The sequence below is a fragment of the Patagioenas fasciata genome, chromosome 35 (genome assembly GCF_037038585.1).
Source record: "Patagioenas fasciata isolate bPatFas1 chromosome 35, bPatFas1.hap1, whole genome shotgun sequence".
NCBI lineage: Eukaryota > Metazoa > Chordata > Aves > Columbiformes > Columbidae > Patagioenas > Patagioenas fasciata.
Window position 1 is genome coordinate 2,769,043 of NC_092554.1, and position 24,081 is coordinate 2,793,123.

Below are 24,081 nucleotides of genomic sequence, written 5' to 3' on the forward strand. Positions count from 1 at the left end.
TCTTTATTGGCAGCACCAGCTCGGCTTCAGCCGCTCTGTCCCTGGTGGGGGGACACACACGGCGACACCGGGGGGGAAAAGGGGGCCACATCCAGCCCCGAGCGGACGAGGCGCAAGAGGCCGAACAACAGTTTTATTTTCCAACAGACGCAGCCAGGACCACCCCCTGGGGGGAAACGGGGCCGGCAGCTGGGGCAGGGCCACCCCCCCCATGTCCCCAACCCCGAGCGGGGACATCAGGGGCCCAGGGGGGGCGCGGAGGAGCCTTCGGCCTCATCCAGGGGGATGATGGGGTCGAGGCAGAGCGCGGAGGAGAACTTGCGGTCGCCGAAGGCGGCGCTGAGCCGGGCCTCGAAGAACCGCTGCAGGCCCAGGATGGACTGCACGTCCGCCTTGTCCTGGGGGGGAAAAGGGGGGAGTTGTGGGGTGGATTCCCCAGTGGATCCCCCCCCAGCGGATCCCGGAGGTACCTCGGTGAGGCGGTTGAACTGGCGGATCATCCTCCAGACGTCGCGGGCGAACTCCTCGGGGCAGCGGTAGTGGGGGCTGAGCTTCTCCTGGAGCTTGGCGCGGATCAGCGTGAGGTCGATGGCATCGTGGTCGTCCTGGGGAACGCGGGGAGGGTCGGGGGAGGGATCCCTGCGGTGGATCCCACCGCGGCGGATCCCCCGGTGGATCCCCGGGACTCACCAGCGAGCTGGAGAGGCGGTGGAGGGGCCGGCAGGGCTCGTGGCACAGAAGCTCCAGCAGGACGTACTCGCATTTCTGGCGGGATTGAGCCGGGGATCTGTCGATCCCTTCGCGTGCCGGTAGATCCCCGATCACCCCCCCCCGCCAGCTTTTACGCACGTACCTGTTGGTCCAGGGGACAGAGTTTGTCGGGGGGCCCCTCCTCGCAGGAGGCCGTGAGCTCGCTGGGGGCCGGAAGCTCCTGGCACAGCAGACACCTCCACTCGGGGCTGTGGGATCGGGTTGAGGGATCAGGTTGAGGGATCTGGTGGCCCCCTCCCCGCCTCAGCCCTGTGCTGTGGGAAGAGTCTCCACGATTGGGATCCAGAGCCCCCCAGGACTGGGATCCAGAGCCCCCCAAGTACCTGGGATCTGGGAGGGAGGGGGGGGTCAGGGGCCAGTGGATCCCACACGATTTGGGATCAGCAGGGGGGTTCCCGACAGCCAAGGATCAAGGGGTGGGGGCCACAATGGAGGGGGGAAAGCAGCTCCCCAGGAATCAGAGGCTCCGGCCAATCTGGGATTAGCATGTGGGTCTCCCCGTGGAGCGGGCCAGTGGATCCCTGAGGGATCTGGGCTGTTCTGGAGGTCTCCAGGGGGACTGAGGACCTACAAGGGATCCAGTAGGGTGCAGGATGGGGGATCAGAGCCCCACGGGGCTCAGACAGCTCAGGTTCCCCTGGGCTGGGGAAGAACTGGAGCAGGAGAGTGGTGGAGGGGCAGAGAGATCCCAGTGATCACTCTAGGGATCTAATGGCACTGGGGGATCCCCACTGAGGAATCGGGAGTGGTGGCAGCAATTCCCCCCACGTCCCAGGGCAAGGAAGCAGCAGATCCCACAGGGGATGAGCGGATCCCACGGGGGGATGAGCAGATCCCACCGCTCTGCTGGCTCCAGGTGATCCCGGATGATCTGGGGAGCCAGCAGATCCCCGAGATCCTCCCCACGGCCACAATGCAAAGGGGCAGGAAGGTGGGGGACCCCGCAGAGCTGGAGGAACCCCCAGAGGGACGGGGAGCCAGGTGGATCCTGTGGAGGTGGGGAGGGGCAGTGGGTGGATCCCAGCGGATCCCAGTGGATCCCAGCAGTACCTGGGGACCTCCTGGAGCGGGGGGAGGTGGCAGTCGAGGTGGTAACAGTGCTCGCAGCGGCCGCACATCACCATGGCCCCCGCCTGGCGGCAGACGCGGCACGAGGAGATCTCGGGGCCGGGGGTGGATCCCGGGGGGGCAGATCCCAACCCTGCCGAGGATCCAGGGGGTCCCGGTACCCCAGGGGGGTCAGAAAGGAGCCCCAGAGGTTTGGTGTCCTCGGTAGGTGCCTCTCGCTGCTCCTCCTGGAAGTGGGGAGAGTGGGTGAGGGGGACAAAGGGATGGGGAGGGAGGGGGACAGAGGGACCAGGGAGGGGACAGAGGGACCGGGAGGGAGGGAGGGGGGACAGAAGGATCGAGGGAGGGGGGACAGAGGGATCGAGGGAGAGAGGGAGGGGGGACAGAGGGACCGGGGAGGGAGAGAGGGTGGATAGAGGGATCAAGGGAGGGAGGGTGGGGGACAGAGGGGACAGGGAGGGAGGGAAGGGGTACAGAGGGGACAGGGAACGCCGGGGGGGGGACACAGAGGGCCTGGGAGGGAGGGAGGGGGACAGAGGGACTGGGGAGGGTGGGAGGGAGGACAGAGGGATGGGGAAGGCGGGGGGGGACAGAGGGACCGGGAAGGATGGGGACAGAGGGACCGGGAAGGATGGGGACAGAGGGACCGGGAAGGATGGGGACAGAGGGACCGGGGAGGGAAGTAGGGAGGGGGAGAGAGGGACCGGGAGGGAGGGAGGGGGACAGAGGGACAGGGGAGGGAAAGGGAGGGGGACAGAGGGACCGAGGGAGGGAGGGAGGGGGGACAGAGGGACCGGGAGGGAAGGAGGGGGACAGAGGGACCGAGGGAGGGAGGGAGGGGGGACAGAGGGACCGAGGAGGGAAGGAGGGGGATAGAGGGATGGGGAAGGCGGCGGGGGACACAGAGGGACCGGGAAGGATGGGGACAGAGGGGATGGGGAAGCAGGGGGGACAGAGGGACCGGGGAGGATGGGGACAGAGGGACCGGGGAGGATGGGGACAGAGGGACCAGGGAGGATGGGGACAGAGGGACCGGGGAGGGAAGGAGGGAGGGGGAGAGAGGGACTGGGAGGGAGGGAGGGGGACAGAGGGACTGGGAGGGAGGGAGGGGGACAGAGGGACCGGGGAGGGAAGGAGCGGGGACAGAGGGACAGGGAGGGGACACAGAGGGACGGGGAAGGTGACCCAGGGCAGGGGGCAAGGGCCAGCTCACCTTGACGGTGACGGGGCTGGGGGGCCGCGGCTGGGCCCCCCGCTCGATGACGATGAGGCTGAAATCCTTGGCCGAGGTCCCCGGGAAGACGCGGAAGGCCGGGGGCTGCGCCGCCCCCGCCAGGTCCAGCTCCAGCCGCTCCAGGCTGACCCGCGGCACCTTGCGCAGGACGGGACCGGCCGGTGCCCCGGAGGGGTGGCTCCTGGGGACAACGGGGACAGGGAGTGGGGGACACGCAATGGAACCTCCTGGGGATGGGGTGGTGGGAGCACTTGGTGGCTTCTGGGTGGGGGGTGGGACAGGGATGGGCCCAAATATCCCCCAGTAGAGGGGGACAGAAGGAATAGGGGGACAAGGGACAGGGGGGCAAGGGATGGGGGGGGCCTGGTCACCCCCTGTCACAGGGGGACAATAGGGGACCCCAAGGACAGAGTGACAAGGGACAGGGTGACACTGGGGACATGGTGACAAGGGACAGGAAGGGCCTGGTCACCCCCTGTCACGGGGGACAAGGTGGGGGGGACCCCAGGAACAGGGTGACAAGGGACAGGGGGGCAAGAGATGCAAGGGTCCTGGTCACCCTCAGCCACAGAGGGACAAGAACAGGGGACCCCAAGGACGAGGTGACAAGGGACAGGGTGACAAGAGATGCAGGGGTCCTGGTCACCCCCTGTCACAGAGGGACAAGAACAGGGGACCCCAAGGACGGGGTGACAAGGGACAGGGGAGCAGCAGGGACAGGGTGACAAGGGACAAGGGAACAGTGGGGACATGATGACGAGGGACAGGGAGGGCCTGGTCACCCCCTGTCACGGGGGACAAGGCGGGGGGGACCCCAGGAACAGGGTGACAAGAGATAGGGGTCCTGGTCACCCCCTGCCACAGAGGAACAAGAACAGGGGACCCCAAGGACGGGGTGACAAGGGACAGGGTGACAAGTGACAGGGGAGCATGAGGGACAGGGTGACAAGGGACAGGGGGGTCCCAGTTACCCCTGGCACAGAGGGACAAGGGAGGGCCCCAAGAACAGAGTGACAAAGGTCAGGGGAGCAGTGGGGACATGGTGACAAGGGACAGGGAGGGCCTGGCCACCCCCTGTCACGGGGGACAAGGTGGGGGAACCCAAGGACAGGGTGACAAGGGACAGGGGAGCACTAGGGACAGGGTGACAAGGGACAGGGGCGTCCCAGTTACCCCGGCACAGAGGAACAAGAATAGGGGACCCCAAGGACGGGGTGACAAGGGACGGGGTGACAAGGGACGGGGGAGCACCAGGGACAGGGTGACAAGGGACAGGGTGACAAGGGACAGGGTGACAAGGGACAGGGAGGGCCTGGTCACTCCCTGTCACGGGGGACAAGGTGAGGGGGACCCCAGGAACAGGGTGACAAGCGACAATGGCTTCCTGGTCACCGCTGGCACAGAAGAACAAGGTGGGGGGGGACACCAGGAACAGAGTGACAGGGACATCCCAGACAAGGGACCCTGAGGTGGGGGTGACAAGGGGTGGGACCAGGGGGCCTGGACAGAGGTGACAAGGGACAGCGCTCGGTCACACTCACCTCTTCACTCCTGTGACAGCGGCTTCGGAGGAGCCGTTTGCTGGTGACAAAAACCCACATCAGGGACCTTCCTCCCCGCCTTGTCCCCCCCCCCAATGTCACCCCCTGCTCACCCAGCTCGGTGGCCGTGTCCCCGGGGGCCTCGGCCGTCTGTGGGTCCAAGTGTGGGGGGGACAATTCGGGACAGTCCGGTCCCTCCGTCCCCCCTACCCCGTTCTGGGGGGCGCTGGGGGTCCCCTGGTCCTTCTCAGTCACAACTCGGAGGCCCGGGGGGGGCTGCAGGAGGGGACTGGGGGTGTATTGTCCTTTGCTCACCACCGTGGCTTGTGGGGGACTCTGGAGAGGTTTAGGGGGACACACACGTTACCGAGGGGGCACCCAGGGGTGCAGGACCCCCCCCAAAACGCCCACCCCCCCGGGGGTACCTGTGCGGCGTCCCCATGGGGGCTGGTGGCCGGTGGCTGGGGGCTGAGGGCTGGCGGGGGGAGGCTCCGCTCCGAGACGATGGTGCCTGCAAGGGGGGGTGTTGGGGGGCGCTGGTGTCCCCAGGGTGTCCCCAAGGTGTCCCCAAGGTGTCACCTCCCCCTGGGCTCACCGAAGCTCTCAGCGCTCTTGGTCCAGGCGTTGAGGTCCCACTTGAACTTGACGTCGCCCTGAGGCTCCACGGGGTCCACGATCATCTTGAGGGCGTGTTGGAGCTGGACGGAGATCTGGGGGGACAGGGGGGGACGTCACAACGCGGGGACATCCTGGGGGGGTTGTCACAAGGTGGGGAGGGTGAGGGGACACGTGGCAGTGTCTCAGAGACACCCATTGTACGGTGGGGATCCCAAAGGGACACAGGGCAGCACGCTGGGGACACCACAGGGAGCCCAAAGGGACACAGGGCAGCACCCTGGGGACACCACAGGGACCCCAAGGGACACAGGGCAGCACCCTGGGGACACTTGTGACACCGCAGGGACCCCAAAGGGACACGTTACAGCACCTTGGGGACACCACAGGGACCCCAAGGGACACAGGGCAGTGCCCCTGGGGACACTTGTGACACCACAGGGACACGGGGCAGCACCCTGGGGACACCACAGGGACCCCAAGGGACACAGGGCAGCACCCTGGGGACATTTGTGACCCCAAGAGACACAGGGCAGCACCCTGGGGACACTTGTGACACCACAGGGACCCCAAGGGACACAGGGCAGCACCCTGGGGACACCACAGGGACCACAGGGACCCCAAAGGACACAGGGCAGCACCTTGAGGACATTTGTGACCCCAAGGGCCACATTGCAGCACCCTGGGGACACTTGTGACACCACAGAGACCCAAAAGGGACACAGGGCAGCACCCTGGGGACACCACAGGGACCCCAAGGGACACAGGGCAGCACCCTGGAGACACTTGTGACACCACAGGGACCCCCAGGGACACAGGGCAGCACCTTGAGGACACTTGTGACACCACAGGGACCACAAGGGGACACAAGGCAGCACCCTGGGGACATTTGTGACCCCAAGAGACACATAGCAGCACCCTGGGGACACCACAGGGACCCCAAGGGACAGAGGGCAGTGCCCCTGGGGACACCACAGGGACCACAGGGCAGTACCCTGGGGATACCACAGGGACCCCAAGGGACACAGGGCAGCACCCTGGGGACACTTGTGACACCACAGGGACCCCAAGGGACACAGGGCAGCACCCTGGGGACACTTGTGACACCGCAGGGACCCCAAGGGACACAGGGCAGCACCCTGGGGACATTTGTGACACCACAGGGAACCCAAAGGGACACAGGGCAGCACCCTGGGGACACTTGTGACACCACAGGGACCCCCAGGGACACAGGGCAGCACCTTGAGGACATTTGTGACACCCCAGGGAGCCCAAAGGGACACAGGGCAGCACCCTGGGGACATTTGTGACACCACAGGGAACCCAAAGGGACACAGGGCAGCACCCTGGGGACACTTGTGACACCACAGGGACCCCCAGGGACACAGGGCAGCACCTTGAGGACATTTGTGACACCCCAGGGAGCCCAAAGGGACACGTTACAGCACCTTGGGGACACCACAGGGACCCCAAGGGACACAGGGCAGTGCCCCTGGGGACACTTGTGACACCACAGGAAACCCAAAGGGACACAGGGCAGCACCCTGGGGACACCACAGGGACCCAGGGCAGCACCTTGAGGACATTTGTGACACCACAGGGACCCCAAGGGACACAGGGCAGCACCCTGGGGACACCACAGGGACCCCAAGGGACACAGGGCAGCACCTTGAGGACATTTGTGACCCCAAGGGCCACAGGGCAGCACCCTGGGGACACTTGTGACACCACAGGGACCCCGGCCATTAGGAAACTAACGCAGTCCCCCAATATTGGGAACAATTCAAGCACAAAGAGCTCAGGTGAACAGAACACCCCCTGCTCACTGCAGAACACCAATCAACGTTATTGTTTAATTGCGCTCTATTGTTTCAGCTGTGTTGTTTTGTTTGATTAACCTGGTTGAGCAGGGGGGGTTAACGGGAGGGGAACTCCAGGCCGAACCTGGTTGCTGGGTGACAGGGCCCTGAAGGCCGTGAACCGGAGATAAAGGGAGAAGGGGCAGCAGAGAGCACAAATCAGCAAGATAAGAGCAGCGAAGAGCTGTGTGGAGGATGGAGGAAGAGAATCCAGAGAGAGACAACGAACCGCGGGGTGGGGAGGCACCTCGGGGCTCTAAATGCCAACAGAAAGGGCGCCTAAGGGAACTCAGGGCTCAAAATGGCGGCAGAATCGCCTCAGGGTCAAAATGGCGCCTGAATCACCTCAGGGGCAAAATGGCGGCAAAATCACCTCAGGGCTCAAAATGGCGCCAAAATCGTCTCAGGGCTCAAAATGGCGCCTGAATCACCTCAGGGCTCAAAATGGCGCCAGAATCACCTCAGGGATCAAAATGGCGCCAGAATCACCTCAAAGGTCAAAATGGCGCCAAAATCACCTCAGGGGCAAAATGGCGCCAGAATCACCTCAGGGATCAAAATGGCGCCAAAATCACCTCAGGGTCAAAATGGCGCCAAAATCACCTCAGGGTCAAAATGGCCCCAGAATCACCTCAGGGATCTAAATGGCGGCCCCACCCATGGGAAGGGTTTGGGGGGGTCTCCCACCCATGGGAAGGGTTTGGGGGGGTCTCCCCCTCAAGGGGAGGGTTTGGGGGGCTCCCTGCCCATGGGAAGGGTTTGGGGGGTCTCCCCAACCATGGGAAAGGTTTGGGGGGCTCCCTGCCCAAGGGAAGGGGTTGGGGGTTCCCCCCACCCATGGGAAAGGTTTGGGGGGTCCCCCCACCCATGGGAAAGGTTTGGGGGGTTCCTCACCCATGGGAAGGGTTTGGAGGGGTCTCCTGTCCATGGGAAAGGTTTGGGGGGGTCCTCCAACCATGGGAAGGGTTTGGGGGGGCTCCCTGTCCATGGGAAAGGTTTGGGGGGCTCCCCACCCATGGGAATGATTTGGGGGGTCCCCCCACCCATGGGAAAGATTTGGGGGGTCCCCCCCTCAAGGGGAGGGTTTGGGGGGCTCCCTGTCCATGGGAAAGGTTTGGGGGGCTCCCTGCCCAACGGAAGGGGTTGGGGGTTCCCCCCACCCATGGGAAAGGTTTGAGGGGTCTCCTGTCCATGGGAAAGGTTTGGGGGGTCTCCCCAACCACAGGAAAGGTTTGGGGGGGTCCTCCAACTATGGGAAGGGTTTGGGGGGCTCCCTGCCCAAGGGAAGGGTTTGGGGGGTCTCCCCAACCATGGGAAAGGTTTGGGGGGGTCCTCCAACCGTGGGAAAGGTTTGGGGGGTCCCCCCACCCATGGGAAAGGTTTGGGGGGTCTCCCCCTCAAGGGGAGGGTTTGGGGGGCTCCCTGTCCATGGGAAGGGTTTGGGGGGGTTCTCCAACCATGGGAAGGGTTTGGGGGGGTCCCCTGCCCATGGGAAAGGTTTGGGGGGTTCCCCACCCATGGGAAGGGTTTGGGGGGGTCTCCCCCTCAAGGGGAGGGTTTGGGGGGCTCCCTGCCCAAGGGAAGGGGTTGGGGGTTCCCCCCACCCATGGGAAAGGTTTGGGGGGGTCCCCTGCCCATGGGAAAGGTTTGGGGGGGTCTCCCCCTCGAGGGGAGGGTTTGGGGGGCTCCCTGCCCATGGGAAAGGTTTGGGGGGGTCTCCCCCTCGAGGGGAGGGTTTGGGGGGCTCCCTGCCCATGGGAAAGGTTTGGGGGGGTTCCTCACCCACGGGGAGGGTTTGGGGGGTCTCCTGTCCATGGGAAAGGTTTGGGGGGTCTCCTGTCTATGAGAAAGGTTTGGGGGGTTCCCCACCCATGGGAAGGGTTTGGGGGGGTCTCCCCCTCAAGGGGAGGGTTTGGGGGGCTCCCTGCCCATGGGAAGGGTTTGGGGGGTCTCCCCAACCATGGGAAAGGTTTGGGGGGGTCCTCCAACCATGGGAAGGGTTTGGGGGGCTCCCTGCCCATGAGGTGGGTTTGGGTGGTCTCCCCCTCAAGGGGAGGGTTTGGGGGGCTCCCTGCCCAAGGGAAAGGTTTGGGGGGTCTCCTGTCCATGAGAAAGGTTTGGGGGGTTCCCCACCCATGGGAAGGGTTTGGGGGGGTCTCCCCCTCAAGGGGAGGGTTTGGGGGGTCCCCCGCCCATGTGAAGGGTTTGGGGGGCTCCCTGCCCAAGGGAAGGGGTTGGGGGTTCCCCCCACCCATGGGAAAGGTTTGGGGGGTCTCCCCCTCAAGGGGAGGGTTTGGGGGGCTCCCTGCCCAAGGGAAGGGGCTGGTGGGTCTCCCCCTCATGGGGAGGGTTTGGGGGGGGTCCCCACCAACAGGGAGGGTTTTGGGGTCCCCCCACCCACGGGAAGGGTTTGGGGGGGTCCCTGCTCACCAGCCTCTTGGACAGCAGCAGCGCGGTGCTGTTGTCGCTCTCCAGGGCCCAGGACGCGAAGCGCAGGACGTGCTCCTGCTGCCTCTGCACCTTGGTCATGGCGCGGTGCTGCTGCTCCAGCTTCTGCTGCTGCCCCTCCATGGCGCGCTGCGGGGAAACGGGGACGCGGGGTCACCCCCGGCGAGGGGACGGGGACGGCGTGCTGGGTGCGGCCGTGATCTCCTCCGGCGCGCTCACCTGGGCGTCGCTCACCAGAACCCGGCCTCGTTTGTTGAGCTCCTTCATGATCTGGAGAATGGCGAGCTTGACGTCCACCTGCACCTGCTTCTGCACGTCTGTCACCTGGCGGATGCTGCGGGGAGGGGGGGGGGGGGGTGATGAATCAAAATGGCCTCAGGGGCAAAATGGCGCCTGAATCGCCTCAGGGGCAAAATGGCGACAGAATTGCCTCAGGGGCAAAATGGCGCCTGAATCGCCTCAGGGGCAAAATGGCGCCTGAATCGCCTCAGGGGCAAAATGGCGCCTGAATCGCCTCAGGGGTCAAAATGGCGCCAGAATCGCCTCAGGGGTCAAAATGGCGCCACAATCGCCTCAGCGGGCAAAATGGCGCCTGAATCGCCTCAGGGGGCAAAATGGCGCCTGAATCGCCTCAGGGGGCAAAATGGCGCCTGAATCGCCTCAGGGGGCAAAATGGCGCCTGAATCACCTCAGGACTCAAAATGGCGCCAGAATCACCTCAGGACTCAAAATGGCGCCTGAATCACCTCAGGGATCAAAATGGCGCCTGAATCACCTCAGGGATCAAAATGGCGCCTGAATCACCTCAGGGATCAAAATGGCGCCTGAATCACCTCAGGACTCAAAATGGCGCCTGAATCACCTCAGGACTCAAAATGGCGCCTGAATCACCTCAGGACTCAAAATGGCGCCTGAATCACCTCAGGGATCAAAATGGCGCCAAAATCACCTCAGGGATCAAAATGGCGCCTGAATCACCTCAGGGATCAAAATGGCGCCTGAATCACCTCAGGGATCAAAATGGCGCCTGAATCACCTCAGGGGCAAAATGGCACCAAAATCACCTCAGGACTCAAAATGGCGCCAAAATCACCTCAGGGCTCAAAATGGCGCCAGAATCACCTCAGGGGCAAAATGGCGCCTGAATCGCCTCAGGGGGCAAAATGGCGCCAAAATCACCTCAGGGATAAAAATGGCGCCAGAATCACCTCAGGGCTCAAAATGGCGGCACCAAAGTCACCTCAGGGCTCAAAATGGTGGCCCCAGGGGCACCAAAGTCACCTCAGGGCTCAACATGGTGGCCCCAGGAGAACCAGAATCACCTCAGGGCTCAAAATGGTGGCCCTAGGAGAACCAGAATCACCTCAGGGCTCAAAATGGCGGCACCAGGATCACCTCAGGGCTCAAAATGGCGGCCCCAGGAGAACCAGAATCACCTCAGGGCTCAAAATGGTGGCCCTAGGAGAACCAGAATCACCTCAGGGCTCAAAATGGTGGCCCCAGGATCACCTCAGGGCTCAAAATGGCGGCACCAAAGTCACCTCAAGGCTCAAAATGGCGGCACCAAAGTCACCTCAAGGCTCAAAATGGCGGCACCAAAGTCACCTCAGGGCTCAAAATGGTGGCCCCAGGGGCACCAAAGTCACCTCAGGGCTCAACATGGTGGCCCCAGGAGAACCAGAATCACCTCAGGGCTCAAAATGGCGGCCCCAGGAGAACCAGAATCACATCAGGGCTCAAAATGGCGGCACCAGGATCACCTCAGGGCTCAAAATGGCGGCACCAAAGTCACCTCAGGGCTCAAAATGGCAGCCCCAGGGGCACCAAAATCACCTCAGGGCCCAAAATGGCAGCCCCAGGATCACCTCAAGGCTCAAAATGGCGGCACCAAAGTCACCTCAAGGCTCAAAATGGCGGCACCAAAGTCACCTCAGGGCCCAAAATGGCGGGGGCGTCCACGTACCAGCTGCGCACCTCCTTGGTGGAGCGCTGCAGGTTGGCGTGCTTGTCGCCCAGGTTCTTCACCAGCGCCGCCAGCGCCTGGCGCTGCCCCTTCACCGCCTCCTCCAGGATCTGGTACCTGTGGGGGGGAAACGGGGGTCACGGGGGGCTCTGAACCCCAAAACGCACCCATGGGTGCGGCCACACGCACCCAAAACCCCCTCAGACCCACCCCCCCCAGACAATGAAACCAACCCGCTCATTAACCATTAATAACCACATTAATTAAAGCTACGTGAGCTAACTCATCACCCACCAAGCTTAATGAGTCCCTTGCTGTGATTGAATTGCATCCTATGCATCTTTTAACGCAATTAATCAAGCAGGTTTTAATTAATTAGATACCTGTTGGCATCACCAGGTAATTAATCCAATTAGATATCGATTCAATAAAAAAATTTAACCAGCTCAGAACCTTAAAACCCAAAATGAATTCAAGGCCCTCAAACCAACCACTTTGCTCATTAATAACCAATTAATTAAGCACCACGTTTGCTCAAAATCAACCCCAATTAGCGCTCCAATCAGACAATCCCTTCAGTAATTAACTAAATAATAACGAATAAGTTTTGGGTTTAAAATCAATAAGTAATAGATTAGAATAAACCTACCGATTAATTACAGCTCTTTTCCAATAGTTAATCAGTCTAATTAGTTGCCTCCATTAATAACCACATTAATTTAAGCTACGCGAGCTAACTCATCACCCACCAAGCTTAATGAGTCCCTTGCTGTGATTGAATTGCATCCTGTGCATCTTTTAACCCAATTAATCAAGCAGGTTTTAATTAATTAGATACCTGCTGGCATCACCAGGTAATTAATCCAATTAGATATGGATTCAATCAGGAAATTTAACCAGCTCAGAACTCTTAATTTCCTTAAAACCCAAAATGAAGTCAAGGCCCTCGAACCAACCACTTTGCTCATTAATAACCAATTAATTAAGCACCACGTTTGCTTAAAATCAACCGCAATTAGCGCTCAACCCCTTCAGTAATTGATCAAATAATAACCAATACCTAATAATAACCAATACCTAATAATAATCAATACCTAATAATAACCAGTAAGTTTGCGGTTTAAAATCGATAAGTAATGCATAGGAATGAGCCTACAGACTAATTACAGCTTTTTTTTAATAATTAATCAGCCTAATTAGTCGCCTGCTTTCTAAGATATTAATTAAGCCACGTTTCAGGTGATGGGGGGCACATCCCATTCAACCAATAAACACACGCCCCCCTTTATCCACCTTGCCCCAAACCACCACTATTAGGGCTTAATGAGCGTGGTGACGCAGCCGAGCGCTAATTAATGGTGTTAATCAGCCTAATTAGTCGCCTGTTTACTGGGAGATTAATTAAGCCATGTTTCAGGTGATGGGGGGCACATCCCTTTCAACCAATAAACACACGTCCCCCGTTATCCACCTTGCCCCAAATCACCACTATTAGGGCTTAACGAGCGTGGTGACGCAGCCGAGCACTAACTAACGCCGTTAATTAGTCGCCTGCTTTCTGAGATATTAATTAAGCTACGTTTCAGGTGATGGGGGGCACATCCCTTTCAACCAATAAACACACGTCCCCCCGTTATCCACCTTGCCCCAAATCACCACTATTAGGGCTTAACGAGCGTGGTGACGCAGCCGAGCGCTAATTAACGGTGTTAATCAGCCTAATTAGTCGCCTGTTTACTGGGAGATTAATTAAGCTACGTTTCAGGTGATGGGGAGTACACGCTTTTCAGCCAATAAATACAAGTCCCCCGTTATCCACCTTGCCCCAAACCATCCTTTTAAGGCTTAATGAGCGCTAATTAACGCCGTTAACGAAGCGGCGCTCACCGGTGGTCCTTGTGGGCGCCGAGGTGGCAGTGGTGACAGGTGAGCGTGTCGCACGTGTCGCAGAAGAACACGAGCGCCTCGCCGGGGTGCGCGGCGCAGCGCGCGGCGCGTTCGCCCTCCTTCGCCTTGCCGTTACCTGCGGGAAACGCGGGGTGACGTCACCGTGACGTCACCGCGATGTCACCGCGACGTCACCGCGACGTCACCGCGACGTCACCGCGACGGGGACGGACCTATGGCGCGCACGGTGTGGTCCTTGGTGTACTTGACCCGCTGATGCGCCTCCACGCAGGCGTCGCACAGCGGCTCCGAGCACTCCACGCAGTAGCTGGTGGCCGGAGCGTTGTCCTCGCAGCTTGTGCAGCACTGGAGGGGGCGGGGGGGGTGAGAAGCAGGGTAGAACTGGCTCTAATTAACAGCTCGTTAAGCGCTAACGAAGCGTTGGTTACCTGGGTGGATTCCTGGGTGGCGGCGGCCGCCTTGGTCCCGCTGTCCTTCAGGAAATAGTTCTCCAGCACCTCCTTGAGGCCGCATTGGTGTTTGCAGATGGGGCAGGTGACGGCTGCGGGAGGGGAGAAATAGAGGGGGTCAGGGTCACCCCAAAACAAGGTCACCATTGTTTGTCACCAGAGGGTCCCCTCAGGGACCTACACGGTGTTTTGTGGTCACTGAAAACACAGCGACTCGTTATTAACGGGGATGGAAGGACCAGAAGGTGAGGGTGACACGGTCCCCCCGGGGCTGTCCCTGGTGTCACCAAGGCCACCAGCGCCTGTTTGTCACAGCCTGAGTGACCTTCCTCCTCCTCCTCCTCCTCTTCCTCCTCCTCCTCCTGGGAGGCTTTGTTCTCTCCACAATTTTGGGTGGGAAGGTGCCAAGATGGCAAAAAGGAGCCAGAATGTCCCCCACCCAGGGGATGTCCCCCACAAGGAGATGGAGCCCCACACGTGGTCACCCACATGGGGAGCACCGGGGGATGCCCAGGGGGGGCTGCAGCACCATTGGGGGTGCTTGTACCCCTCCCATAGCACGCTGCACCCCCCACAGCCCCCTACATCCCCTATAGCGCCCTACACCCCCCCCAGCCCCCTACATCCCCCTGTACCCCCACCCAGCCCCCTGCACCCCCCCCAGCCCCCTACACCTCCCCCTGCATCCCCTACATCTCTCTGTATCCCCCCCAAACCCCTGTACCCCCCTGCATCCCCTATAGCCCCCTACACACCCCCCAGCATCCCCCTGTACCCCCCCACAGTCCCCTACATCTCCCCACAGGCCCCTACACCCCCCTGTACCCCCCTCAGCCCCCTGCATCCCCCTGTAACTCCCCACAGCCCCCTACACCCCCCTGTGTCCCCCCCAGACCCCTACATCTCCCCACAGCCCCCTACATCCCCTATAGGCCCCTACATCCCCCTGTATCCCCCTCGCAGCCCCCTACATCCCCCTGTATCCCCCCTGGAGCCCCCTACATCCTCCTGCATCCCCTATAGCCCCCTACACCCCCTCACAGTCCCCTGTATCCCCTATAGCTCTCTACACCCCCCCCAGCCCCCTACATCTCCCTGTACCCCCCCACATCCCTCTGCACCCCCCTATAGCCCCCTACATCCCTCTGCACCTCCCCACATCCCCTATAGCCCCCACACCCCCCACAGCACCCTACATCACTCTGCACCCCCCCAGTCCCCTACATCTCCCTGTACCCCCCACAGCTCCCTACACCACCCTGCACCCCCCTATAGCCCCCTACATCCCTCTGCATCCCCTATAGCCCCCTACATCCCTCTGCAACCCCCTATAGCCCCCTACATCCCTTTGCAACCCCCTATAGCCCCCTACATCCCCCTGCCCCCCTCACAGCCCCCTACAGCCCCCTACATCCCTCTGCACCCCCCTATAGCCCCCTATGCCCCTCTGCAACTCCCTATAGCCCCTACATCCCTCTGCACCCCCCTACACCCCCCTATAGGCCCCTACGTCCCCCTACATCCCTTTGCAACCCCCTATAGCCCTCTACATCCCTCTGCAGCCCCCTATAGCCTCCTACAGCCCTCTGCACCCCCCTATAGGCCCCTACATCCCCCTGCCCCCCTCACAGCCCCCTACAGCCCCCTGCACCCCCCTATAGCCCCCTACATCCCTCTGCACCCCCCTATAGCCCCCTATGCCCCTCTGCAACCCCCTATAGCCCCCTACATCCCTCTGCCCCCCTCACAGCCCCCTACACCCCCCTACAGCCCTCTGCACCCCTTATAGCCCCCTACAGCCCTCTGCACTCCCCTATAGTCCCCCTACATCCCTCTGCACCCCCTATGACCCCCTACGCCCCTCTGCAACCTCCATAGCCCCCTAAATCCCTCTGCACCCCCCTATAGCCCCCTACATCCCCCTGCCCCCCTCACAGCCCCCTGCACCCCCCTATGCCCCTCTGCAACCCTCTATAGCCCCCTACATCCCTCTGCACCGCCCTAAAGCCCCCTATGCCCCTCTGCACCCCCCTATAGTCCCCTATGCCCCTCTGCAGCCCCCTATAGTCCCCTATGCCCCTCTGCAGCCCTCTATAGCCCCCTACATCCCTCTGCACCCCTTATGACCCCCTACACCACCCTATAGCCCTCTACGCCCCTCTGCAACCTCCTATAGCCCCCTACATCCCTCTGCACCCCCCTATAGCTCCCTACGCCCCTCTGCACCCCCCTATAGCCCCCTACATCCCTCTGCACCCCCCTATAGCCCCCTATGCCCCTCTGCAACCCCCTATAGCCCCCTACATCCCTCTGCAGCCCCCTATAGCCTCCTACAGCCCTCTGCAGCCCCCTATAGCCCCCTACATCCCCCTGCCCCCCTCACAGCCCCCTACACCCCTCTACAGCCCTCTGCACCCCCTTATAGCCCCCTACAGCCCTCTGCACTCCCCTATAGTCCCCCTACATCCCTCTGCACCCCCTATGACCCCCTACGCCCCTCTGCAACCTCCATAGCCCCCTAAATCCCTCTGCACCCCCCTATAGGCCCCTACATCCCCCTGCCCCCCTCACAGCCCCCTACAGCCCCCTGCACCCCCCTATAGCCCCCTACAGCCCCCTGCACCCCCCTATAGCCCCCTACATCCCTCTGCAACCCCTATAGCCCCCTATGCCCCTCTGCAACCTCCTATAGTCCCCTGCATGCCTCTGCACCCCCCCATAGCCCCCCTACATTCCTCTGCACCTCCTATGACTCCCTACACCCCCGTATAGCCCCCTACACCCCTCTGCACCCCCCTATAGCCCCCTATGCCCCTCTGCAACCCCCTATAGCCCCCTACATCCCCCTGCCCCCCCACAGCCCCCTACATCCTTCTGCACCCCCCTATAGCCCCCTACATCCCTCTGCACCCTCTATAGTCCCCTACATCCCTCTGCACCCCCTATAGCCCCCTACATCCCTCTGCACCCTCTATAGCCCCCTACATCCCTCTGCACCCCCTATAGCCCCCTACATCCCTCTGCACCCCCTATAGCCCCCTACATCCCTCTGCAACCCCTATAGCCCCCTATGCCCCTCTGCAACCCCCTATAGCCCCCTACATCCCTCTGCACCCCCTATAGCCCCCTACAGCCCCCTGCACCCCTCATAGCCCCCTACAGCCACCTGCACCCCCCTACAGCCCCCTATACCCCCCTGTAACCCCCCATTCCCCAAAACTCCCCCATATACACCCAGCCCCCCATCCCCCTTCACACCCCCCATCCCCCATCCCTCACACGGCCCCTCCCCCCCTTCCCCCATCCCCCAACGCACGGCTCCTCCTTCCCCCTCCCGTCCCCTCCGAGCCCCCCGCTCCCCTCACCTTGCCCGTCCGGGGTGGGCTCGTTGTCAGGGCCCGGCGCGGCCCGCAGGCACTCCCGGCACACCGAGTGCAGGCAGGGCAGCAAACGCGGCTCCCGTTCGGCCCTCAGCCGCTCCCGGCAGGCGCCGCAGCGCTCCAGCAGATCCAGGGACTCCCGGCCCCCGGTGCCGCCCGCCTCCCCCGCCGGACCCGACATGGCGGCCGCCGAACCCCCTCAGCCCCCTCACCGCGCGGCTCGGGAGCCCCCACACCGGCTGCGCGCGCAGGAGCCCGCCCCCCACGGCGGGCAGCGACCAATGGACGCCCGCTGTGAGGCGAGGGGGAGGGCCCGGGGTGAGATTGACAGGGCGAGGAGGCAATGGGAGGAGCGGGAGGGCGGGGAAGGCGGGACAGAAATGAGAGACGAGGGAGGAGGAGGCAGCGGCACGTGAGCGGCGTGGGGGCGGAGTTCAGCTGGACGCCGCACCTCAATAAACCAATAGGCGTCTGCAGGGCGTTGACTGACAGCGCAGCAATCCAATCCGCTGCTTCCAAGCGCTACACCAACAAGGCCGAGAGGGCGAATGTTATCGTGAAGGCAAACAGGCGGGCAGACGCTGGACCAACCAGCGGCCGAGTCACCCGGGGAGAGGCGGTGACTTTTAAGATGCACGTTGCGCTCAGCCAATCAGCATCCACGGTCCTCGGGGGGGCGGGGTAGAGACGCTGATCGACAGCTCAGCGAACCAATCACGTTTTTAAGTACCGCAGGATGCCCTTATGTCCCTTGTGCCTCCACCTCCAACCCAACCAGGGTCGTCATGACATCTCCATGTTCCTCCAACCCAACCCCATCCCTGACACCTCCATGTTCCTCCAACCCAATCAGGTCCACCCAACACCTCCATGTTCCTCCAACCCAACCCCATCCCTGACACCTCCATGTTCCTCCAACCCAACCCCATCCCTGACACCTCCATGTTCCTCCAACCCAACCAGGTCCACCCAACACCTCCATGTTCCTCCAACCCAACCCCATCTCTGACACCTCCATGTTCCTCCAACCCAACCCCATCCCTGACACCTCCATGTTCCTCCAACCCAACCCCATCCCTGACACCTCCATGTTCCTCCAACCCAACCAGGTCCATCCAACACCTCCATGTTCCTCCAACCCAACCCCATCCCTGACACCTCCATGTTCCTCCAACCCAACCAGGTCCATCCAACACCTCCATGTTCCTCCAATCCAACCCCATCTCCAACATCTCCATGTTCCTCCAACCCAACCAGGTCCATCCCTGACACCTCCATGTTCCTCCAACCCAACCCCATCCCTGACACCTCCATGTTCCTCCAACCCAACCCCATCCCTGACACCTCCATGTTCCTCCAACCCAACCCCATCCCTGACACCTCCATGTTCCTCCAACCCAACCAGGTCCACCCAACACCTCCATGCTCCTCCAATCCTCCATCAACAGCCGCTCTCATGGAGGATCCACGACACGGTCAATGGCTACTACAGCCCTTCTATGGTGGCCACGTGCCCACGGTTGACCCCACCACTCAACAGGTGAGATGTCACATTGCCAAGCATTGAGGAGGGGGGTAAATACGCAATAACAGCACCAAAATAGTCCATGAAACCCACGTCTTGATCTCCACCACCTGCCGATGCCACCAAGTCGACGTAACTGCCCCCGTCGCCGCGGCTGAGGCGGACGGTTGGGTTATGGTTGGACTCGATGGTCTTGAGGGTCTCTCCAACCAAAACCATTCTGATCCTGTGATAGAAACCACGTAGGAAACACCCAGGACGGACCCCGTGTCCCTCCGCTTGTCCTTGGACGACGTGGTGTCCAAGTCCTCCATGTTTCACCCCACGTGGGGTCACCCACAGGCCCGGGGGACCCCCAAATCCTCCCATCACGCGGTGTGAGCGGGGCCGGCACCCGCGGCCTCGGCTCCGGGCCACGTGGCCATCGCACCTTCGAGTGGCGGCGGTGGCCCCGGCGGTGGCCCCGGGGGCGGTGCGGGGTGGGTGGTGGCGGCGTGGCGCTCCAGGAGGGTGCGGTGGGAGAAGCCCTTGGTGCAGAGGCGGCACTGGAAGCGCTCGGGGCGGTGGGTGCGCATGTGGACGTTGAGGGAGCTCTTCTGGGTGAAGCGTTTGCAGCAGACGGCGCACTGGAAGGCGCGGACGCCGGTGTGGGTCACCATGTGCTTCAGGAGGTAGTCGCGGAGGGAGAAGGAGCGCCAGCAGATGGAGCATTGGTGGGGCTTCTCGCCTATGGAGAGACGGCAGTGGGTCAGGCCGGGTCAATGTGGGTCGATATGGGTCAACGGGGACTGAAACGGGTCAACGCGGAGCAACGCAGGTTGATGGGTCAATGTGGATCAACATGGGTCAATATGGGTCAGTATGGGTCAACGTGGAGCAACACAGGTTGACGGGTCAACATGGATTAATATGGATCAATAGAAGTTGACATGGAGCAATATGGGTCAATATGGGTCAATGGGGATCAAACAGGTCAACGTGGAGCAACGCAGGTTGACGGGTCAACATGGATCGACATGGAGCAACATGGGTCAATAGAACTCAACATGGATCAATAGAACTCAACATGGATCAATATGGGTCAACAGAACTCAGCATGGATCAACAGAAGTCAATATGGATCAATATAGGTCAATATGGGTCAACGGGGATCAAAACAGGTCAACGCGGAGCAACGCAGGTTGATGGGTCAGTGTGGATCAACATGGGTCAATATGGGTCAGTATGGGTCAACGTGGAGCAACACAGGTTGACGGGTCAACATGGACCGACATGGATCAGTATGGGTCAATATGGGTCAATAGAACTCAACATGGATCAACATGGGTCAACAGAACTCAACATGGATCAATAGAAGTCGATATGGATCAATATGGGTCAATATGGGTCAATGGGGATCAAACGGGTCAACGTGGAGCAACACAGGTTGATGGGTCAACATGGATTGACGTGGATCAATATGGGTCAATGGGGATCAAACGGGTCAACGTGGAGCAACACAGGTTGATGGGTCAACATGGATTGACGTGGATCAATATGGGTCAACGGGGATCAAACGGGTCAACGCGGAGCAACACAGGTTGATGGGTCAACGTGGATCAACATGGGTCAATATGGGTCAGTATGGGTCAACGTGGAGCAACACAGGTTGACGGGTCAACATGGATCGACATGGAGCAACATGGGTCAATAGAACTCAACATGGATCAATAGAACTCAACATGGATCAATATGGGTCAGTAGAACTCAACATGGATCAATAGAACTCAACATGGATCAATATGGGTCAATAGAACTCAACATGGATCAATAGAAGTCGAAATGAATCAATATGGGTCAATATGGGTCAACGGGGATCAAAACAGGTCAACGTGGAGCAACGCAGGTTGATGGGTCAACATGGATCGACATGGAGCAACATGGGTCAATATAGGTCAACGTGGGTCAATAGGGGTCAACGGCTCAACAGGGTTCAATATGGGTCAACATGGGTCAATAGGATCAACATGGGTCAACAGGGGTCAATAAGATCTACATGGGTCAACATGGGTCAACATGGGTCAACAGGGGTTAACAGGGGTCAATAGGATCAACAGGGGTCAACATGGGTCAACAGGGGTGAACAAGGGTCAACAAGGGTCAATAGGATCAACATGGGTCAATAAAGATCAACATGGGTCAACATGGGTCAATAGGATCAACATGGGTCAATAAGGGTCAATAGGGATCAACATGGGTCAACAAGGGTCAACGGGAGTCAATAGGGGTCAACAGGGGTCAACATGGGTCAACAGGAGTCAAGAGGCGTCAACAGGGGTCAACATAGGTCAAGAAGGATCAACAGGGGTCAACATGGGTCAACAAGGGTCAATAGGGGTCAACACTCATCAAGAGGGATCAACAGAGGTCAATATGGGTCAAACACAGGTCAACATGGGTCAACAGGGTTCAACATGGGTCAAGAAGGATCAACATGGGTCAACATGGGTCAATAGGATCAACATGGGTCAAGAAGGATCAACAGGGGTAAACATGGGTTAATAGGATCAACATGGGTCAACAGGGGTCAACACGGGTCAAAATGGGTCAATAGGGATCAACATGGGTCAACAAGGGCCAACAGGGGTCAATAGGATCAACACGGGTCAACAGGGGTCAACACGGGTCAATAGGATCAACATGGGTCAACAGGGGTCAACATGGGTCAATAAGGGTCAATAGGGATCAACATGGGTCAACAAGGGTCAACAGGAGTCAATAGGGGTCAACAGGGGTCAACGGGGTCAACAGGGGTCAATAAGGGTCAATAGGGATCACCATAGGTCAGCATGGAGCCACACGGAGCGACGGCTCAACATGGGTCAACATGGGTCCCCACCACCCAACGCCACCACCCCCATGTCCCTGTCCCCCACCGTCCCCACCCCCTCACCCACCCTCTCCCCCCCTTCCACGCCCCCACCCACCCCATAGCAGCCCCTTCCCCCCCCATAACCCCCCCGGGGGTGCCGGTTGTCCCCCGGTTGTCCCCTCACCGGAGTGGATGAACATGTGCTTGGTGTAGTTCTTGCGGGAGCTGAAGCTCTTCTGGCAATGCCCGCACTGGTACGAGGCCTCGGTGCAGCGCGAGGGGCCGGGCTGGGGCACCTCGGCGACCCCCAGCGTCCCCTCGGCGAGCGGCGCCGGCACCACCGGTGCCACAAAACCAAAGCCACCGCCGCCCGTCACCCCCTTGGTCCCCGGTCCCTCCAAGCCGCACTCGCTCCCCAACTTCCCGCTGTCCTCGCCAGGCCAGGGGGGCAAGAAGGCGTCGGCGAAGACCTCGGTGGGGCCGAAGAACGGCGGCTCCTCGCTGGCGAAGGGCGGCGCGGCAAAACCGCCGTCCCCACCGTCACCGGTGTCCTCCTCCTCCTCCTCCTCCTTGAGCGGCAGCTGCAGCCGCAGCGGTTGCCGCTGCTTGCGGCTGTGCCCGCTGGGCATCCCATCGGCGCCGTCGTGCTCGGGTGGCTCGTGTCGCGGTGGCCGGGCCGGCCCGCGGCTCTGCGAGATGATCTGGGTGCACTCATCGATCACCGTCTTGATCTGGAGCACCGAGGCGGCCGTGAGGATCTGCAGGGCTTCCGATTGGGCCACCACCAAGCACCCGCTGTACATGAACTCCACCAGTTGGCGCACGGCGCCGCTGGGCACCACGGGCGGCACCTCGATGGCCGAGTGGCCCAGGAGCAGCTTGTCGTGGAAGAAGGGGCTGCCGGCGGCCAGCACGCAGCGGTGGGCGCGCAGGGTGGCCTCGCGGATGCGCACGGTCACGTCGCAGAAGTGGCCGCCCAAGCGTTGCCCGTTGAGGGTCTCCAGGAGGGAGCGGCTGAAGTTTTGGAGGTGGATGTAGTGAACGGCTTCGGCCATGGCGGGGAGCGGTGGCCTCGGGGATGATGCAGGGACCTGGGGGGAGAGACACGAGGAGGTCAGCAGGGCATTGGGACAACATTGAGGACATCACCAGGTCACCATGTGTATGGTCTCCCATCCAAGCACTGATCAGGGCCGACCCTGCTTAGCTTCCCAGATCAGATGAAATCAGTCATTATATATATTCATATATATATATATATATGTTCCCCAAGTATATCCTGGTAGTATCGGAACCAAACCCTTGTTTCAAGGGCAGAGCAGAGGGGCAGGAGAACCTCTCTGACCCACTGACCACCCCCTTCTAACCCACCCCAGGTCCCATTGGCCTTCCTGTGGTCTCCCATCCACGCACTGACCGGGGCCGACCCTGCTTAGCTTCCCAGATCAGATGGGATGGGGCATTCTCAGGGTGCTATGGGTGTATGTCTGTGGTCTCCCATCCAAGCACTGACCGGGGCCGACCCTGCTTAGCTTCCCAGATCAGACGAGATCAGTCATTATACATACATATATATATATATATATATATGTTCCCCAAGTAGTATCTGAACTAAACCCTTTATTCAAGAGCAGAGCAGAGGGGCAGGAGAACCTCTCTGACCCACTGACCACCGCCTTCTAACCCACCCCAGGTCCCATTGGCTTCCTGTGGTCTCCCATCCAAGCACTGACCGGGGCCGACCCTGCTTAGCTTCCCAGATCAGGCGTTCTCAGGGCGCTATGGCTGTCTATATATTACATATATATGTCCCCCAAGTATATCCTGATAGTGCCCGCACTAAACCCTTTACTCGTGCTCATCCCCAGGCCCTCACGGCCACCCCCACCCCTCCCTCTCCTCCCCCCCTCCCCCCCCACATAAAAGGGACCCAGGCGTCCGGGGGGCGGGGCGGGGGCGGGGCCGCACTCACCTCTCTCCGCCGGCACCGACACCCGGAAGCGCCGCCGCCTCCGCTTGGCCCCGCCCTCACGGCGTCACTTCCGGCACCGAGCGGCCGGAGGGAGCGGAGCGGAAGTGAATCTGCCCACCGCCGCCCCCCACCCCTCGGAACCATAGAGACGACGCCAGAGCGGCCGCGGCTGTGAACCCCTATAGACCCTATAGGAACCCCATGGTGCTGGATCCCCTATAGACCCCATAGGAACCCCATTGTGCTGTGAACCCCTATAGACCCCATAGGAACCCCGTGGTGCTGGATCCTCTATAGACCCCATAGGAACCCCATAGTGCTGGGATCCCCTATAGACCCCATAGGAACCCCACGGTGCTGGGACCCCCTATAGACCCCACATGGGGCTGCAGACCTCTATGGGCCCCATAGGGACTCTCCTGGGTGCGTGAGCCCCTATAGACCCCATATGGACCCCCCCTATAGTCGTCCCCCCAGCAAGGGAACCCCATAATGCT

General features: G+C 60.9%; 2 protein-coding genes across 4 annotated transcripts; both read right to left on the reverse strand.

Moving 5' to 3' along the window:
- Positions 1–113: 113 nt before the first annotated feature.
- Positions 114–17,441, reverse strand: TRIM28 (tripartite motif containing 28). 2 transcript variants are annotated; one of them, XM_071801133.1, is made up of 17 exons: positions 17,222–17,441; positions 13,836–13,948; positions 13,620–13,752; positions 13,387–13,522; positions 11,500–11,616; positions 9,756–9,870; positions 9,519–9,665; positions 5,210–5,324; positions 5,040–5,125; positions 4,728–4,950; positions 4,615–4,636; positions 3,053–3,254; positions 1,822–2,066; positions 854–959; positions 691–765; positions 471–605; positions 114–398 (listed from the first exon to the last, which is right to left on the reverse strand). In XM_071801133.1, the coding sequence occupies exons 1-17, from the start codon at positions 17,415–17,417 to the stop codon at positions 237–239; spliced, it is 2,328 nt and encodes a 775-aa protein (XP_071657234.1). In that variant the 5' UTR covers positions 17,418–17,441; the 3' UTR covers positions 114–236. The 2 variants fall into 2 exon arrangements, with proteins under 2 accessions (XP_071657234.1, XP_065715713.1); XM_065859641.2 differs by having other exon boundaries at positions 4,615–4,654.
- A 1,265-nt stretch (positions 17,442–18,706) lies between these two features.
- On the reverse strand, positions 18,707–23,675 carry ZBTB45 (zinc finger and BTB domain containing 45). 2 transcript variants are annotated; one of them, XM_065859654.2, is made up of 3 exons: positions 23,585–23,675; positions 21,797–22,703; positions 18,707–19,488 (listed from the first exon to the last, which is right to left on the reverse strand). In XM_065859654.2, the coding sequence occupies exons 2-3, from the start codon at positions 22,665–22,667 to the stop codon at positions 19,130–19,132; spliced, it is 1,230 nt and encodes a 409-aa protein (XP_065715726.1). In that variant the 5' UTR covers positions 22,668–22,703; positions 23,585–23,675; the 3' UTR covers positions 18,707–19,129. The 2 variants fall into 2 exon arrangements, with proteins under 2 accessions (XP_065715726.1, XP_071657241.1); XM_071801140.1 differs by lacking the exon at positions 23,585–23,675 and adding an exon at positions 23,301–23,472.
- Positions 23,676–24,081: the final 406 nt, after the last annotated feature.